The 14913-nt window shown below is 38.6% G+C and overlaps 1 protein-coding gene across 1 annotated transcript; it reads right to left on the bottom strand.

Moving 5' to 3' along the window:
• Nucleotides 1-116: 116 nt before the first annotated feature.
• Nucleotides 117-8122, bottom strand: LOC135102883 (uncharacterized). The gene is made up of 6 exons (XM_064008483.1): nt 7999-8122; nt 5005-5063; nt 1850-2061; nt 1249-1391; nt 760-916; nt 117-543 (listed from the first exon to the last, which is right to left on the bottom strand). Exons 3-6 carry the CDS (start codon nt 1942-1944, stop codon nt 513-515), a joined length of 426 nt encoding a protein of 141 aa, XP_063864553.1. The 5' UTR covers nt 1945-2061; nt 5005-5063; nt 7999-8122; the 3' UTR covers nt 117-512.
• Between the last annotated feature and the right edge of the window lie 6791 nt (nt 8123-14913).

Raw genomic sequence — 14913 nt, 5'->3', positions numbered from 1 at the left:
ACCGCACCCCACCTTAATGGTTGTAAACGTGGATGACTCAAGACCACCCCCCTCCCTCGAGTTGTGAAAAGGCAGAGGTTAGCAGAACAATAACCAAAGGTACTTAAACCACAAAAGAAACAGAAATTTCATCTATATTTAAGGAAAGTGCTTTTTTCGGGAGTCATTTTAAGTACAAATAAAAATGGATGAATACAGGTCTTTTTGAGTCTAAATCCCCATCAGAACTCATACAACAGAGATAACTGATGATATAAACAAAGTAGGAAAACCATCCAGTTCTAGATCCAAGTGTCTGTTAAACTCAGGAGGTGAAAAGAGACTCACCCATCAATGGCATTCACAGCAGTTGCATGAGAAAGGTCCAGTTTATCAGTCACAATGGTGCAAGTCCAGTAGCCATCCCAGGAAATCATCTGGATCTTGTTTACCGAGATGTCTGTGAACTAAATGTTCCCATGGATCCAGACTGCAAGACCATCCACTGTCATCTCATTCTTCTCCACCAGCACCTAAGGAGTCTCTGGACTGCTCATATGGGCTCTGTGTGGGTGGGGAATAGAAATGAGGTACTGTATTGTACTATACTAATACTACAGTTAAACATATGCAGTTCAGTTTCAAGACACATTCCCCTTCTTGCTTGGGGTTACAGGGATTTACATTATCTGGGAGGATATGAAGTAGGGATCCCAATGTATAAGAATGTCCCAGAATACCCAAAAGGTCCCTTCCATTGCTTGAAGTTACTTGCATTACCTATAAGAGATGAGATAGGGATTGCCAGAATCTGCCATGCAGTGCATGTAGTTGGAAGAGTGACGGCGGTAGCCAGGCTGACTGCAGCAGTGGAAGCCACCAGTGGTGTTAGTGCAATATTGGAAGCAAGACCTGGGCGCCACACACTCATCAATGTCTGTGGCAGAGAATTACACCCTCAGGAACACAGATTTGGTGGGATGTTTAGAAGAGCGGTTAAAGAATGATATCTGTACTCATAAGAAATGCATATCACAAGCATAAATTATACAAAATATTAAAGACTATCCTATCTGCACATCACTGTATACAAATGTGGATAACAGATCTTAATCATACTCATGAGACAGAATCCTTGTTGAAATATCCTAAGAATAATAAAAACATCCTTGGAAACCCCAGTAACTTCCTCTTTAGACTATCAGATGTAGAGATGAAGGGCCAAGATGTTTGAGAATAAAGACTGAAGAGTGACACTCAAGTCCTCACCTTCACAGTTAAACTTCTTGATGAGTCTACCCTGGCTGGTACTGGCAGTAGTAGTTCGGCTCCACAGTGCTGACGCAGAGGTGCCCACACCCGCCATTCTTCTCCCGGCACTCATCAATGCCACACGGCAGCACCATCTAATCCTGCCACAAGGAAGGCATTTATTTCAGTACTGTGTGGATATAATGCGGTATACTTTTACTCTCTACATGATGTTATTGAGAGTTTACTTGTTAATCAAAATCTACACTAGTGTTAGATGACTGGCACCAATATGTTTAATTCAGTTTGGGATGACATTTTTCAGAAACAAAGAATCCAATAGAGTTACTTAATGGCAATATCTTCTGTCCTAGAGAAACCTCCAAACAATTTCAAAAGTCTAGCATGGAACAAAGTGGGTTAAGGAGTACACTGAGTGAATGAGTGAGTTATATAAGCAAAGAAGTCTCCTCATCTCCCCATTACTGCAAGAAAAAAAACATCAACTCACCAACAACAGAATGTTAAGAAGATCTACAAATCTAGTATGAAATAATGAAGGAGATGAGGACTTGAATGACTGAGTGAGCGAGTGACATAAGCAAGGCAGTCTCCTCACCTCTCCACTACTGCAGCCCTTGATGACGTCACAAAGGCACTGCTTCTGGATGCACTTGCTGCCAGTTTCTTCAGTACCCCCTGACAGTCTCTCATGCAGTTTCCATCAGCACCGTCCAACACCCAGACAAGGATGTCAGTGCACTCAAAAAGTTCCTCCAGTAGGTCTGGCAGGAGGACATGCCACCAATGTCCCAGATATTCAGCTTGTAACTGTTGAGCACATAGATTGAGCTTGTACTACCTAGTGAAGATTTATTTATTTATTTATTTATTTTTATTTATTTATTTATTTTATTTATTTATTTTCATGTAAGAGGAGCACTGGCCTAGGGTGACAAAAGGAATGGGAAAAAAAAAGGCCCACTGAGTTGCTAGTCCCTAAAATAGATTCAGTTTTATGTACCAGGAAAACAAATTCAGCTATTTTCTATTAAGAGACACAGATTCAAATATACTTACTGAAAACAAATGCTTTCCTGCAACTACCAAAGACACAAATCCACCTTTACTTATATTGGAAACAGAATCAATCTTGCATTTGCTAGGGACCCATATTCATCTGGTATGTACTAGGAACACACATTCATATTGTATTAGTGGGAATACATATTTATCTCATACCAATTGGGAATGCAGCAGCAGACTGCATGTATTCAGGACACAATTTAGTTTTTATTGAGACTAATTCAGCTTATATCTATCTAGAATACAATAGCAATAGTGCATTCACGAACCTGGTGAGGTTCTGGCATTTAAGTTACGTTATTTGGGTTACTGGGGGAGTGTGGCCAAAATACCTCAAAACACACTCACAACACGCCAAGACATCCACAAAGTTCACCCAAACGCACCTGAACCACACTCATAACATCCTAAAAAACAACAAAACTCACTCAAACACACACACACACACACACACACACACACACGAAAAAAAAAAAGACTCAAAACACCCCAAAACACACTAAAAAATCCTTAAGAAAACTCAGACAAATCCAAGACATTGAAAACTCACCTAAATATGAGAAAACTCATTCAATCACACCTAAAACAAGCTTAAAATATCCAAAACACACTGAAAACATATCACAATACCTCAAAACACTACAAAAAGAAAAAAAAAACACCCAAATCACACTAAAAACATCCTAAACACTCAAAATACCCTGATATACTAAAAAAAACTCACCCAAGACAATGAAAATATGCTGCAAACATACAAAACACACCAAAAACATCCCACAACAACTTAGAATACCCATCAAATTTACACAAACACACACAAAAGACTCTCAACACCCCAAACTCGCCAAAAAGAAATCACCCACACTCAAAACATCTAAAGCACATCCAAAAAAATCCCAAAATTAATTCAAACACACCAAAACACACCCCACAACACCACCGAATATGACCAAAACACACCAAAACGCACCCAATACACACCACACATTCAAATACACCTAAAAGACCCCACACACACAAAAACTCATCCACACCAAAAAAAAAAAAAAAAAAAAAAAAATCACAGCACCTCAATATATCCCCAAAACCCACATAGAACACTCCAAAACATACTCAAGACATCCTATATGGCTAAAAATACGTAAAATACACAGAAAAACATTTTTTGCCTCACTTAAAACACCCTAAATTCACCCAAAACACTCAGGTAACAGCAAAATATACATCCCAAGCACATCTAAACACCTCCAAAACATTTTCAAAACACACCACAACACTCCTAAATACACCCAAAACACTTAAAACATCCAAAACACACGAAATATTACAGAAAAAGGAAGGGCAGGAAGGGAAACTAAGCTAAACGTTGTCATCTTGGTTATACCTGTTTTGCCTGCTCCTCCATTTCTCCTTATTTTTTCCTCCTCTTCCATTTCTCTAATTTTTCTCCTTCTGCCTACACACCTGAGTTTGGAAACAGCTGGAAACACCTAGAAAATACTGGAATTTACGGTAAATATTGATGAGGAGACACTGGAGCCGAGCGAGTCCCGGATCCTTGATGACGTCACGGGCGAGCTGCCGCCAGCCCGCTGGATTACGTACGTAACGTATTTAATTTTGAAATTGACCTCTAGAAAAAATGAAGCTAGGCTCGAATGTCTTATATATTCTGATTTGATAATTACTCTAATTAATATTCACAATATCAAAACATCTCCAGCCTGAGCAGTTGTAAAGAAATATTAGTATGAAATATGGAAAAGTGTTGGAACTTTGACACCATTAAAAACACTGAGAAGTCCACCCATTTCACTTTACACACATAAAAAAACACTTTAAAAAATCTGCGCTATTTTTTCAAGCATTGCAAAGTTAGTTACAAGCTAAAATAGAGAAATAAAAAAATTGAAAAAAATGACAAAATCACCACTTTTAACGGGATCGTAAGCCTATTCAAAGTCCACATACTTAACTCTATAGGAGCGCAAAACACTTTAAACATCCTAAACGATTTTTTCACGCAATAAAATCTTCATTAAAGCTTTAAATAAAAGAGCCAAGAATTGGGTTGAGTAAAAATAACCGTATAAACCGCCTTTTATTTACGCATAAAACAACAGCAAATTCAGAACATTTACTTAACTGAAGCAAGAAAAACACTTGAAAAGCAACAAGAGATTTTTAGAAACCATAAAATCTTACTATACATGTAAAATAAAGTCATTCATAAAAATAGAAAAAAAAATCTTGGAACCAACAAGTTGGCGCAGGCAACAATGCATCAAAGCGGCCCTCGGGGGCGACCTGAGAGGGGGAGCCAGCCGCCATAATACCTCAATTATTTCTTCATGAAAATAAAACCAGGCAATGGCGGATATATCTGACCAGCGGATATGAAGGGTAGACATATGGCTCCATCTTGTGATATGTTTAGCTTACAATAAGTGTGAGATGAAGCAAATAAAGGCTGAAAACACTGACTCCCAACCTCTACCTCAGCTGACAGCTTGTTTACATATTGATGAACTTTCAATATTTCTCTAAATCTCCAACTGTTTCCAGACTCAGATGTAAACAAAATCTAAAAATAAATCAACCTCAAAAAATACCTAAAAAACGACTAATTAAACCTAAATAAACAAGAACGAAGGCTGACTAAGGGGTGGCTGGCAATGCTGGACTAACCTTACATACTCATGCCTCTCTGGTGCTGCTCAGCGGTGGTCGATGCAGGGAGAAGCTGCCTGGAATAAGGAAACACTGCTTAATAGAATGTATGGGGCAAGACTGACCAGTGCTGATGAAAACACTAGCCAGCCAGCCACTGCCCTCCTTCCCAGCGCCACCTGTTACTGGTCCTTCAACCACAACCACAAACATACACACAAAAGTTCACATGTTATCAAATAACATGTCAAATAATATCCTCATTTTCCTTTCCCCACTCCACACCCACTACATGATTATGAACGGAAACATCACTCACTGCTGCACCGTGTCACCGTAACACAAACGAACGCAGGATAGACTCAACTAAAATGTTCTCTCTCTCTCTCTCTCTCTCTCTCTCTCTCTCTCTCTCTCTCTCACAGCCACAACCACAAAAAAAGAAAAAAACGGTTTGGAAGGGTATTTCTCCAGTTAATAAAGTCAAAATGTTGTAGATCTGTTAATAGAACTGTAAAAAACGTCTTCAAAAAAAAAAAAAAAAAAAAAAAAAAAAAAAAAAAAAAAGTCGCTTAAATTACAGGCGTGTTTCTTCTGTTAGATTTATAGAAATGAAGTTAATCTTGCACAAGAACCGTAAAAACACCCTTGAAAACCCGTGGAACTACTGATAGAGAGAGAGAGAGAGAGAGAGAGAGAGAGAGAGAGAGAGAGAGAGAGAGAGAGAGAGAGAGAGAGAGAGAGAGAGAGAGAGAGAGAGAGACAGACAGAGAGAGAGAGAGAGAGAGAGAGAGAGAGAGAGAGAGAGAGAGAGAGAGAGAGAGAGAGAGAGAGAGAGAGATAAACATACACACAGACACACAAATGAAAGCATTTATTAAGTCGAAGTATGCTGAACTTTATTGATATTATTGGTTGACAATAGTTTTAATTTTTTATGGTTTTGTCTTATCTTTTAATGTAGTTTTATTAGTTTTATAATACTTGTTTTTAATTTATTCTTTACAATATTATTTTTTACCTCCCTACTTGGTAGCTGGTATATAGCAACCTTGTTTGGTACATACAAGCCAAAGCAGTGGTAAATAAGAGCCAGTACATAGCAGCCCTACAGTGGCACATATAAGCCAAAACAGTGGTACACAGGAGCTGGCACATAGCAGCCGAATGTACGTACCAGCTAACATTCACACCAGCACTGAATCCTGTCCCTTACCCTATTTAGCCTTTGCCAAACCGACTCAGCATCATAACTATGGTAACAATTTCCACAAGCTACTCCTCTCCAGCTACGTGTTACCTTCTTCCTACACTTCCCGCACTCTTTGTCAAACATTTCTACTCAAAATGGAGCCACTATACAACCCACACACTCCAATAACTTTTAATGTTCAAGATCTGACGCTTAGTACTCACCCTCACGTTGCCATTCCTCCAGTGTATGGGTTCTGATTCAAAAACTGTTGGTTTCCTGTTTTTCTAATTTCCCTTACTTTTTAAAGTTTCAATCCCCTTTTTTGAATATTTTATGTTTCTGTATTGTGTTTTTTTTTTATCTTAAGCGAGTTTTATTTATTTATTTTTTTTTATATTACTTACATTATGGAATCTCAAATCGACAGATTAGAAGATAAGTTTATGTATGTATGTATGTAGAACAACAACACCTAAAGAGAGCACAGCCATGGGCATAAGATAGATTAAAATCTTTATAGTAACAGTTGCATTTTCAAAACTTAAAAGCTATAAGAACAAAAAATAGACATACATATATTGCATGCAGTCAGATAAAGACAACACACACACACACACACACACACACACACACACAGAGACACACACTATGAGCTATGACCTCTTTCCGTATAAGAACAGCTGGCTGGCTAAGTGACCAGTAGACGAGCATAGGTGACAGGTGAAACACACACACACACACACACACACACTTAATAGAAGAGGAGGTAGTAGGCACCTGCTAAAATGATAATTACTCCACCTAAAGCACTAGATCAGAGGATGCTGTGAACTTGTGATTTCAACCACCTGTGACCACACTGAATGTTTCTCTTTGTGTTTCACAATACAAGGGGGCAGTCAAACCCTTCACTCTAAAGACTACTCTCTTCCTTCACACAGAACTACAAGCATCTAATTACACACACAACCTTCACTCATAATTTAAAATCATGGCAACTCATACACAAGCCTTAGAATCCCCATCTGGGAAAGGGAACAACAAATGTCCCCAGGACGGACTGTTCTTCTGAGATCGACGCTAAGTGTCTTGACACCCCCACTTAAAGGCTAATTGTTTATGCTTGTGCTGAGGAAATAGGAGTGTAAGAATCTAAGGGAAGTGTTTATGTGTGTGGGAAAGAATTATTATGAGTAAAAGAATACCTCCACCTATCACATCCCCAGTTAAAGCTCACTAGTTCATATAACAATTCATGAAACTCACATATCAGTTTATGGAAATGACACTCTTAGTTCCTATTCTAGTTATACACATGAAACTCACTACACTTCATGACATAATCACTCTGGGCAATTGTGTATATGTGATAGCTGTACTTACCATCAATACAAGTGGTTCTGTCGAGGAAGACTGATAAGTAACTGGCACAGATACACAGATTTTCCCTGAGAGGTGCGGACACGTGGGCCTCTCATACATTCTCCCCCACCGCACCCCACCTTAATGGTTGTAAACGTGGATGACTCAAGACCACCCCCCTCCCTCGAGTTGTGAAAAGGCAGAGGTTAGCAGAACAATAACCAAAGGTACTTAAACCACAAAAGAAACAGAAATTTCATCTATATTTAAGGAAAGTGCTTTTTTCGGGAGTCATTTTAAGTACAAATAAAAATGGATGAATACAGGTCTTTTTGAGTCTAAATCCCCATCAGAACTCATACAACAGAGATAACTGATGATATAAACAAAGTAGGAAAACCATCCAGTTCTAGATCCAAGTGTCTGTTAAACTCAGGAGGTGAAAAGAGACTCACCCATCAATGGCATTCACAGCAGTTGCATGAGAAAGGTCCAGTTTATCAGTCACAATGGTGCAAGTCCAGTAGCCATCCCAGGAAATCATCTGGATCTTGTTTACCGAGATGTCTGTGAACTAAATGTTCCCATGGATCCAGACTGCAAGACCATCCACTGTCATCTCATTCTTCTCCACCAGCACCCAAGGAGTCTCTGGACTGCTCATATGGGCTCTGTGTGGGTGGGGAATAGAAATGAGGTACTGTATTGTACTATACTAATACTACAGTTAAACATATGCAGTTCAGTTTCAAGACACATTCCCCTTCTTGCTTGGGGTTACAGGGATTTACATTATCTGGGAGGATATGAAGTAGGGATCCCAATGTATAAGAATGTCCCAGAATACCCAAAAGGTCCCTTCCATTGCTTGAAGTTACTTGCATTACCTATAAGAGATGAGATAGGGATTGCCAGAATCTGCCATGCAGTGCATGTAGTTGGAAGAGTGACGGCGGTAGCCAGGCTGACTGCAGCAGTGGAAGCCACCAGTGGTGTTAGTGCAATATTGGAAGCAGGACCTGGGCGCCACACACTCATCAATGTCTGTGGCAGAGAATTACACCCTCAGGAACACAGATTTGGTGGGATGTTTACAAGAGCGGTTAAAGAATGATATCTGTACTCATAAGAAATGCATATCACAAGCATAAATTATACAAAATATTAAAGACTATCCTATCTGCACATCACTGTATACAAATGTGGATAACAGATCTTAATCATACTCATGAGACAGAATCCTTGTTGAAATATCCTAAGAATAATAAAAACATCCTTGGAAACCCCAGTAACTTCCTCTTTAGACTATCAGATGTAGAGATGAAGGGCCAAGATGTTTGAGAATAAAGACTGAAGAGTGACACTCAAGTCCTCACCTTCACAGTTAAACTTCTTGATGAGTCTACTCTGGCTGGTACTGGCAGTAGTAATTCGGCTCCACAGTGCTGACGCAGAGGTGCCCACACCCGCCATTCTTCTCCCGGCACTCATCAATGCCACACGGCAGCACCATCTAATCCTGCCACAAGGAAGGCATTTATTTCAGTACTGTGTGGATATAATGCGGTATACTTTTACTCTCTACATGATGTTATTGAGAGTTTACTTGTTAATCAAAATCTACACTAGTGTTAGATGACTGGCACCAATATGTTTAATTCAGTTTGGGATGACATTTTTCAGAAACAAAGAATCCAATAGAGTTACTTAATGGCAATATCTTCTGTCCTAGAGAAACCTCCAAACAATTTCAAAAGTCTAGCATGGAACAAAGTGGGTTAAGGAGTACACTGAGTGAATGAGTGAGTTATATAAGCAAAGAAGTCTCCTCATCTCCCCATTACTGCAAGAAAAAAAACATCAACTCACCAACAACAGAATGTTAAGAAGATCTACAAATCTAGTATGAAATAATGAAGGAGATGAGGACTTGAATGACTGAGTGAGCGAGTGACATAAGCAAGGCAGTCTCCTCACCTCTCCACTACTGCAGCCCTTGATGACGTCACAAAGGCACTGCTTCTGGATGCACTTGCTGCCAGTTTCTTCAATACCCCCTGACAGTCTCTCATGCAGTTTCCATCAGCACCGTCCAACACCCAGACAAGGATGTCAGTGCACTCAAAAAGTTCCTCCAGTAGGTCTGGCAGGAGGACATGCCACCAATGTCCCAGATATTCAGCTTGTAACTGTTGAGCACATAGATTGAGCTTGTACTACCTAGTGAAGATTTATTTATTTATTTATTTATTTATTTTTATTTATTTATTTATTTTATTTATTTATTTTCATGTAAGAGGAGCACTGGCCTAGGGTGACAAAAGGAATGGGAAAAAAAAAGGCCCACTGAGTTGCTAGTCCCTAAAATAGATTCAGTTTTATGTACCAGGAAAACAAATTCAGCTATTTTCTATTAAGAGACACAGATTCAAATATACTTACTGAAAACAAATGCTTTCCTGCAACTACCAAAGACACAAATCCACCTTTACTTATATTGGAAACAGAATCAATCTTGCATTTGCTAGGGACCCATATTCATCTGGTATGTACTAGGAACACACATTCATATTGTATTAGTGGGAATACATATTTATCTCATACCAATTGGGAATGCAGCAGCAGACTGCATGTATTCAGGACACAATTTAGTTTTTATTGAGACTAATTCAGCTTATATCTATCTAGAATACAATAGCAATAGTGCATTCACGAACCTGGTGAGGTTCTGGCATTTAAGTTACGTTATTTGGGTTACTGGGGGAGTGTGGCCAAAATACCTCAAAACACACTCACAACACGCCAAGACATCCACAAAGTTCACCCAAACGCACCTGAACCACACTCATAACATCCTAAAAAACAACAAAACTCACTCAAACACACACACACACACACACACACACACACACGAAAAAAAAAAAGACTCAAAACACCACAAAACACACTAAAAAATCCTTAAGAAAACTCAGACAAATCCAAGACATTGAAAACTCACCTAAATATGAGAAAACTCATTCATTCACACCTAAAACAAGCTTAAAATACCCAAAACACACTGAAAACATATCACAACACCTCAAAACACTACAAAAAGAAAAAAAAACACCCAAATCACACTAAAAACATCCTAAACACTCAAAATACCCTGATATACTAAAAAAAACTCACCCAAGACAATGAAAATATGCTGAAAACATCCAAAACACACCAAAAACATCCCACAACAACTTAGAATACCCATCAAATTTACACAAACACACACAAAAGACTCTCAACACCCCAAACTCGCCAAAAAGAAATCACCCACACTCAAAACATCTAAAGCACATCCAAAAAAATCCCAAAATTAATTCAAACACACCAAAACACACCCCACAACACCACCGAATATGACCAAAACACACCAAAACGCACCCAATACACACCACACATTCAAATACACCTAAAAGACCCCACACACACAAAAACTCATCCACACCAAAAAAAAAAAAAAAAAAAAAAAAATCACAGCACCTCAATATATCCCCAAAACCCACATATAACACTCCAAAACATACTCAAGACATCCTATATGGCTAAAAATACGTAAAATACACAGAAAAACATTTTTTGCCTCACTTAAAACACCCTAAATTCACCCAAAACACTCAGGTAACAGCAAAATATACATCCCAAGCACATCTAAACACCTCCAAAACATTTTCAAAACACACCACAACACTCCTAAATACACCCAAAACACTTAAAACATCCAAAACACACGAAATATTACAGAAAAAGGAAGGGCAGGAAGGGAAACTAAGCTAAACGTTGTCATCTTGGTTATACCTGTTTTGCCTGCTCCTCCATTTCTCCTTATTTTTTCCTCCTCTTCCATTTCTCTAATTTTTCTCCTTCTGCCTACACACCTGAGTTTGGAAACAGCTGGAAACACCTAGAAAATACTGGAATTTACGGTAAATATTGATGAGGAGACACTGGAGCCGAGCGAGTCCCGGATCTTTGATGACGTCACGGGCGAGCTGCCGCCAGCCCGCTGGATTACGTACGTAACGTATTTAATTTTGAAATTGACCTCTAGAAAAAATGAAGCTAGGCTCGAATGTCTTATATATTCTGATTTGATAATTACTCTAATTAATATTCACAATATCAAAACATCTCCAGCCTGAGCAGTTGTAAAGAAATATTAGTATGAAATATGGAAAAGTGTTGGAACTTTGACACCATTAAAAACACTGAGAAGTCCACCCATTTCACTTTACACACGTAAAAAAACACTTTAAAAAATCTGCACTATTTTTTCAAGCATTGCAAAGTTAGTTACAAGCTAAAATAGAGAAATAAAAAAATTGAAAAAAATGACAAAATCACCACTTTTAACGGGATCGTAAGCCTATTCAAAGTCCACATACTTAACTCTATAGGAACGCAAAACACTTTAAACATCCTAAACGATTTTTTCACGCAATAAAATCTTCATTAAAGCTTTAAATAAAAGAGCCAAGAATTGGGTTGAGTAAAAATAACCGTATAAACCGCCTTTTATTTACGCATAAAACAACAGCAAATTCAGAACATTTACTTAACTGAAGCAAGAAAAACACTTGAAAAGCAACAAGAGATTTTTAGAAACCATAAAATCTTACTATACATGTAAAATAAAGTCATTCATAAAAATAGAAAAAAAATCTTGGAACCAACAAGTTGGCGCAGGCAACAATGCATCAAAGCGGCCCTCGGGGGCGACCTGAGAGGGGGAGCCAGCCGCCATAATACCTCAATTATTTCTTCATGAAAATAAAACCAGGCAATGGCGGATATATCTGACCAGCGGATATGAAGGGTAGACATATGGCTCCATCTTGTGATATGTTTAGCTTACAATAAGTGTGAGATGAAGCAAATAAAGGCTGAAAACACTGACTCCCAACCTCTACCTCAGCTGACAGCTTGTTTACATATTGATGAACTTTCAATATTTCTCTAAATCTCCAACTGTTTCCAGACTCAGATGTAAACAAAATCTAAAAATAAATCAACCTCAAAAAATACCTAAAAAACGACTAATTAAACCTAAATAAACAAGAACGAAGGCTGACTAAGGGGTGGCTGGCAATGCTGGACTAACCTTACATACTCATGCCTCTCTGGTGCTGCTCAGCGGTGGTCGATGCAGGGAGAAGCTGCCTGGAATAAGGAAACACTGGTTAATAGAATGTATGGGGCAAGACTGACCAGTGCTGATGAAAACACTAGCCAGCCAGCCACTGCCCTCCTTCCCCAGCGCCACCTGTTACTGGTCCTTCAACCACAACCACAAACATACACACAAAAGTTCACATGTTATCAAATAACATGTCAAATAATATCCTCATTTTCCTTTCCCCACTCCACACCCACTACATGATTATGAACGGAAACATCACTCACTGCTGCACCGTGTCACCGTAACACAAACGAACGCAGGATAGACTCAACTAAAATGTTCTCTCTCTCTCTCTCTCTCTCTCTCTCTCTCACTCTCTCTCTCTCACACAGCAACAACCACAAAAAAAAAAAAAACGGTTTGGAAGGGTATTTCTCCAGTTAATAAAGTCAAAATGTTGTAGATCTGTTAATAGAACTGTAAAAAACGTCTTCAAAAAAAAAAAAAAAAAAAAAAAAAAAAAAAAAAAGTCGCTTAAATTACAGGCCTTTAAAGGCGTGTTTCTTCTGTTAGATTTATAGAAATGAAGTTAATCTTGCACAAGAACCGTAAAAACACCCTTGAAAACCCGTGGAACTACTGATAGAGATAGAGAGAGAGAGAGAGAGAGAGAGAGAGAGAGAGAGAGAGAGAGAGAGAGAGAGAGAGAGAGAGATACACACAGACACACAAATGAAAGCATTTTTAAGTCGAAGTATGCTGAACTTTATTGATATTATTGGTTGACAATAGTTTTAATTTTTTATGGTTTTGTCTTATCTTTTAATGTAGTTTTATTAGTTTTATAATACTTTGTTTTTAATTTATTCTTTACAATATTATTTTTTACCTCCCTACTTGGTAGCTGGTATATAGCAACCTTGTTTGGTACATACAAGCCAAAGCAGTGGTAAATAAGAGCCAGTACATAGCAGCCCTACAGTGGCACATATAAGCCAAAACAGTGGTACACAGGAGCTGGCACATAGCAGCCAACTGTACGTACCAGCTAACATTCACACCAGCACTGAATCCTGTCCCCTACCCTATTTAGCCTTTGCCAAACCGACTCAGCATCATAACTATGGTAACAATTTCCACAAGCTACTCCTCTCCAGCTACGTGTTACCTTCTTCCTACACTTCCCGCACTCTTTGTCAAACATTTCTACTCAAAATGGAGCCACTATACAACCCACACACTCCAATAACTTTTAATGTTCAAGATCTGACGCTTAGTACTCACCCTCACGTTGCCATTCCTCCAGTGTATGGGTTCTGATTCAAAAACTGTTGGTTTCCTGTTTTTCTAATTTCCCTTACTTTTTAAAGTTTCAATCCCCTTTTTTGAATATTTTATGTTTCTGTATTGTGTTTTTTTGTTATCTTAAGCGAGTTTTATTTATTTATTTTTTTTTATATTACTTACATTATGGAATCTCAAATCGACAGATTAGAAGATAAGTTTATGTATGTATGTATGTAGAACAACAACACCTAAAGAGAGCACAGCCATGGGCATAAGATAGATTAAAATCTTTATAGTAACAGTTGCATTTTCAAAACTTAAAAGCTATAAGAACAAAAAATAGACATACATATATTGCATGCAGTCAGATAAAGACAACACACACACACACACACACACACACACAGACACACACTATGAGCTATGACCTCTTTCCGTATAAGAACAGCTGGCTGGCTAAGTGACCAGTAGACGAGCATAGGTGACAGGTGAAACACACACACACACACACACACACACTTAATAGAAGAGGAGGTAGTAGGCACCTGCTAAAATGATAATTACTCCACCTAAAGCACTAGATCAGAGGATGCTGTGAACTTGTGATTTCAACCACCTGTGACCACACTGAATGTTTCTCTTTGTGTTTCACAATACAAGGGGGCAGTCAAACCCTTCACTCTAAAGACTGCTCTCTTCCTTCACACAGAACTACAAGCATCTAATTACACACACAACCTTCACTCATAATTTAAAATCATGGCAACTCATACACAAGCCTTAGAATCCCCATCTGGGAAAGGGAACAACAAATGTCCCCAGGACGGACTGTTCTTCTGAGATCGACGCTAAGTGTCTTGACACCCCCACTTAAAGGCTAATTGTTTATGCTTGTGCTGAGGAAATAGGAGTGTAAGAATCTAAGGGAAGT

Source organism: Scylla paramamosain, chromosome 8 (genome assembly GCF_035594125.1).
Source record: "Scylla paramamosain isolate STU-SP2022 chromosome 8, ASM3559412v1, whole genome shotgun sequence".
NCBI lineage: Eukaryota > Metazoa > Arthropoda > Malacostraca > Decapoda > Portunidae > Scylla > Scylla paramamosain.
Note: the sequence above shows the minus strand (reverse complement) of the source record. Positions and strands in the feature narration are given on the sequence as shown.

Bases quoted from the DNA above. Each gene is read 5' to 3' on its own strand.
- LOC135102883 (XM_064008483.1), bottom strand. From the start codon at position 1,944: ATGAGAGACTGTCAGGGGGTACTGAAGAAACTGGCAGCAAGTGCATCC. The intron at 917-1,248 runs GTGAGGACTTGA...TCTCTGCCACAG, and splicing joins CAAGAAGTTTAACTGTGAAG to ACATTGATGAGTGTGTGGCG. The intron at 544-759 runs GTAATGCAAGTA...CCACCCACACAG, and splicing joins CCCTATCTCATCTCTTATAG to AGCCCATATGAGCAGTCCAG.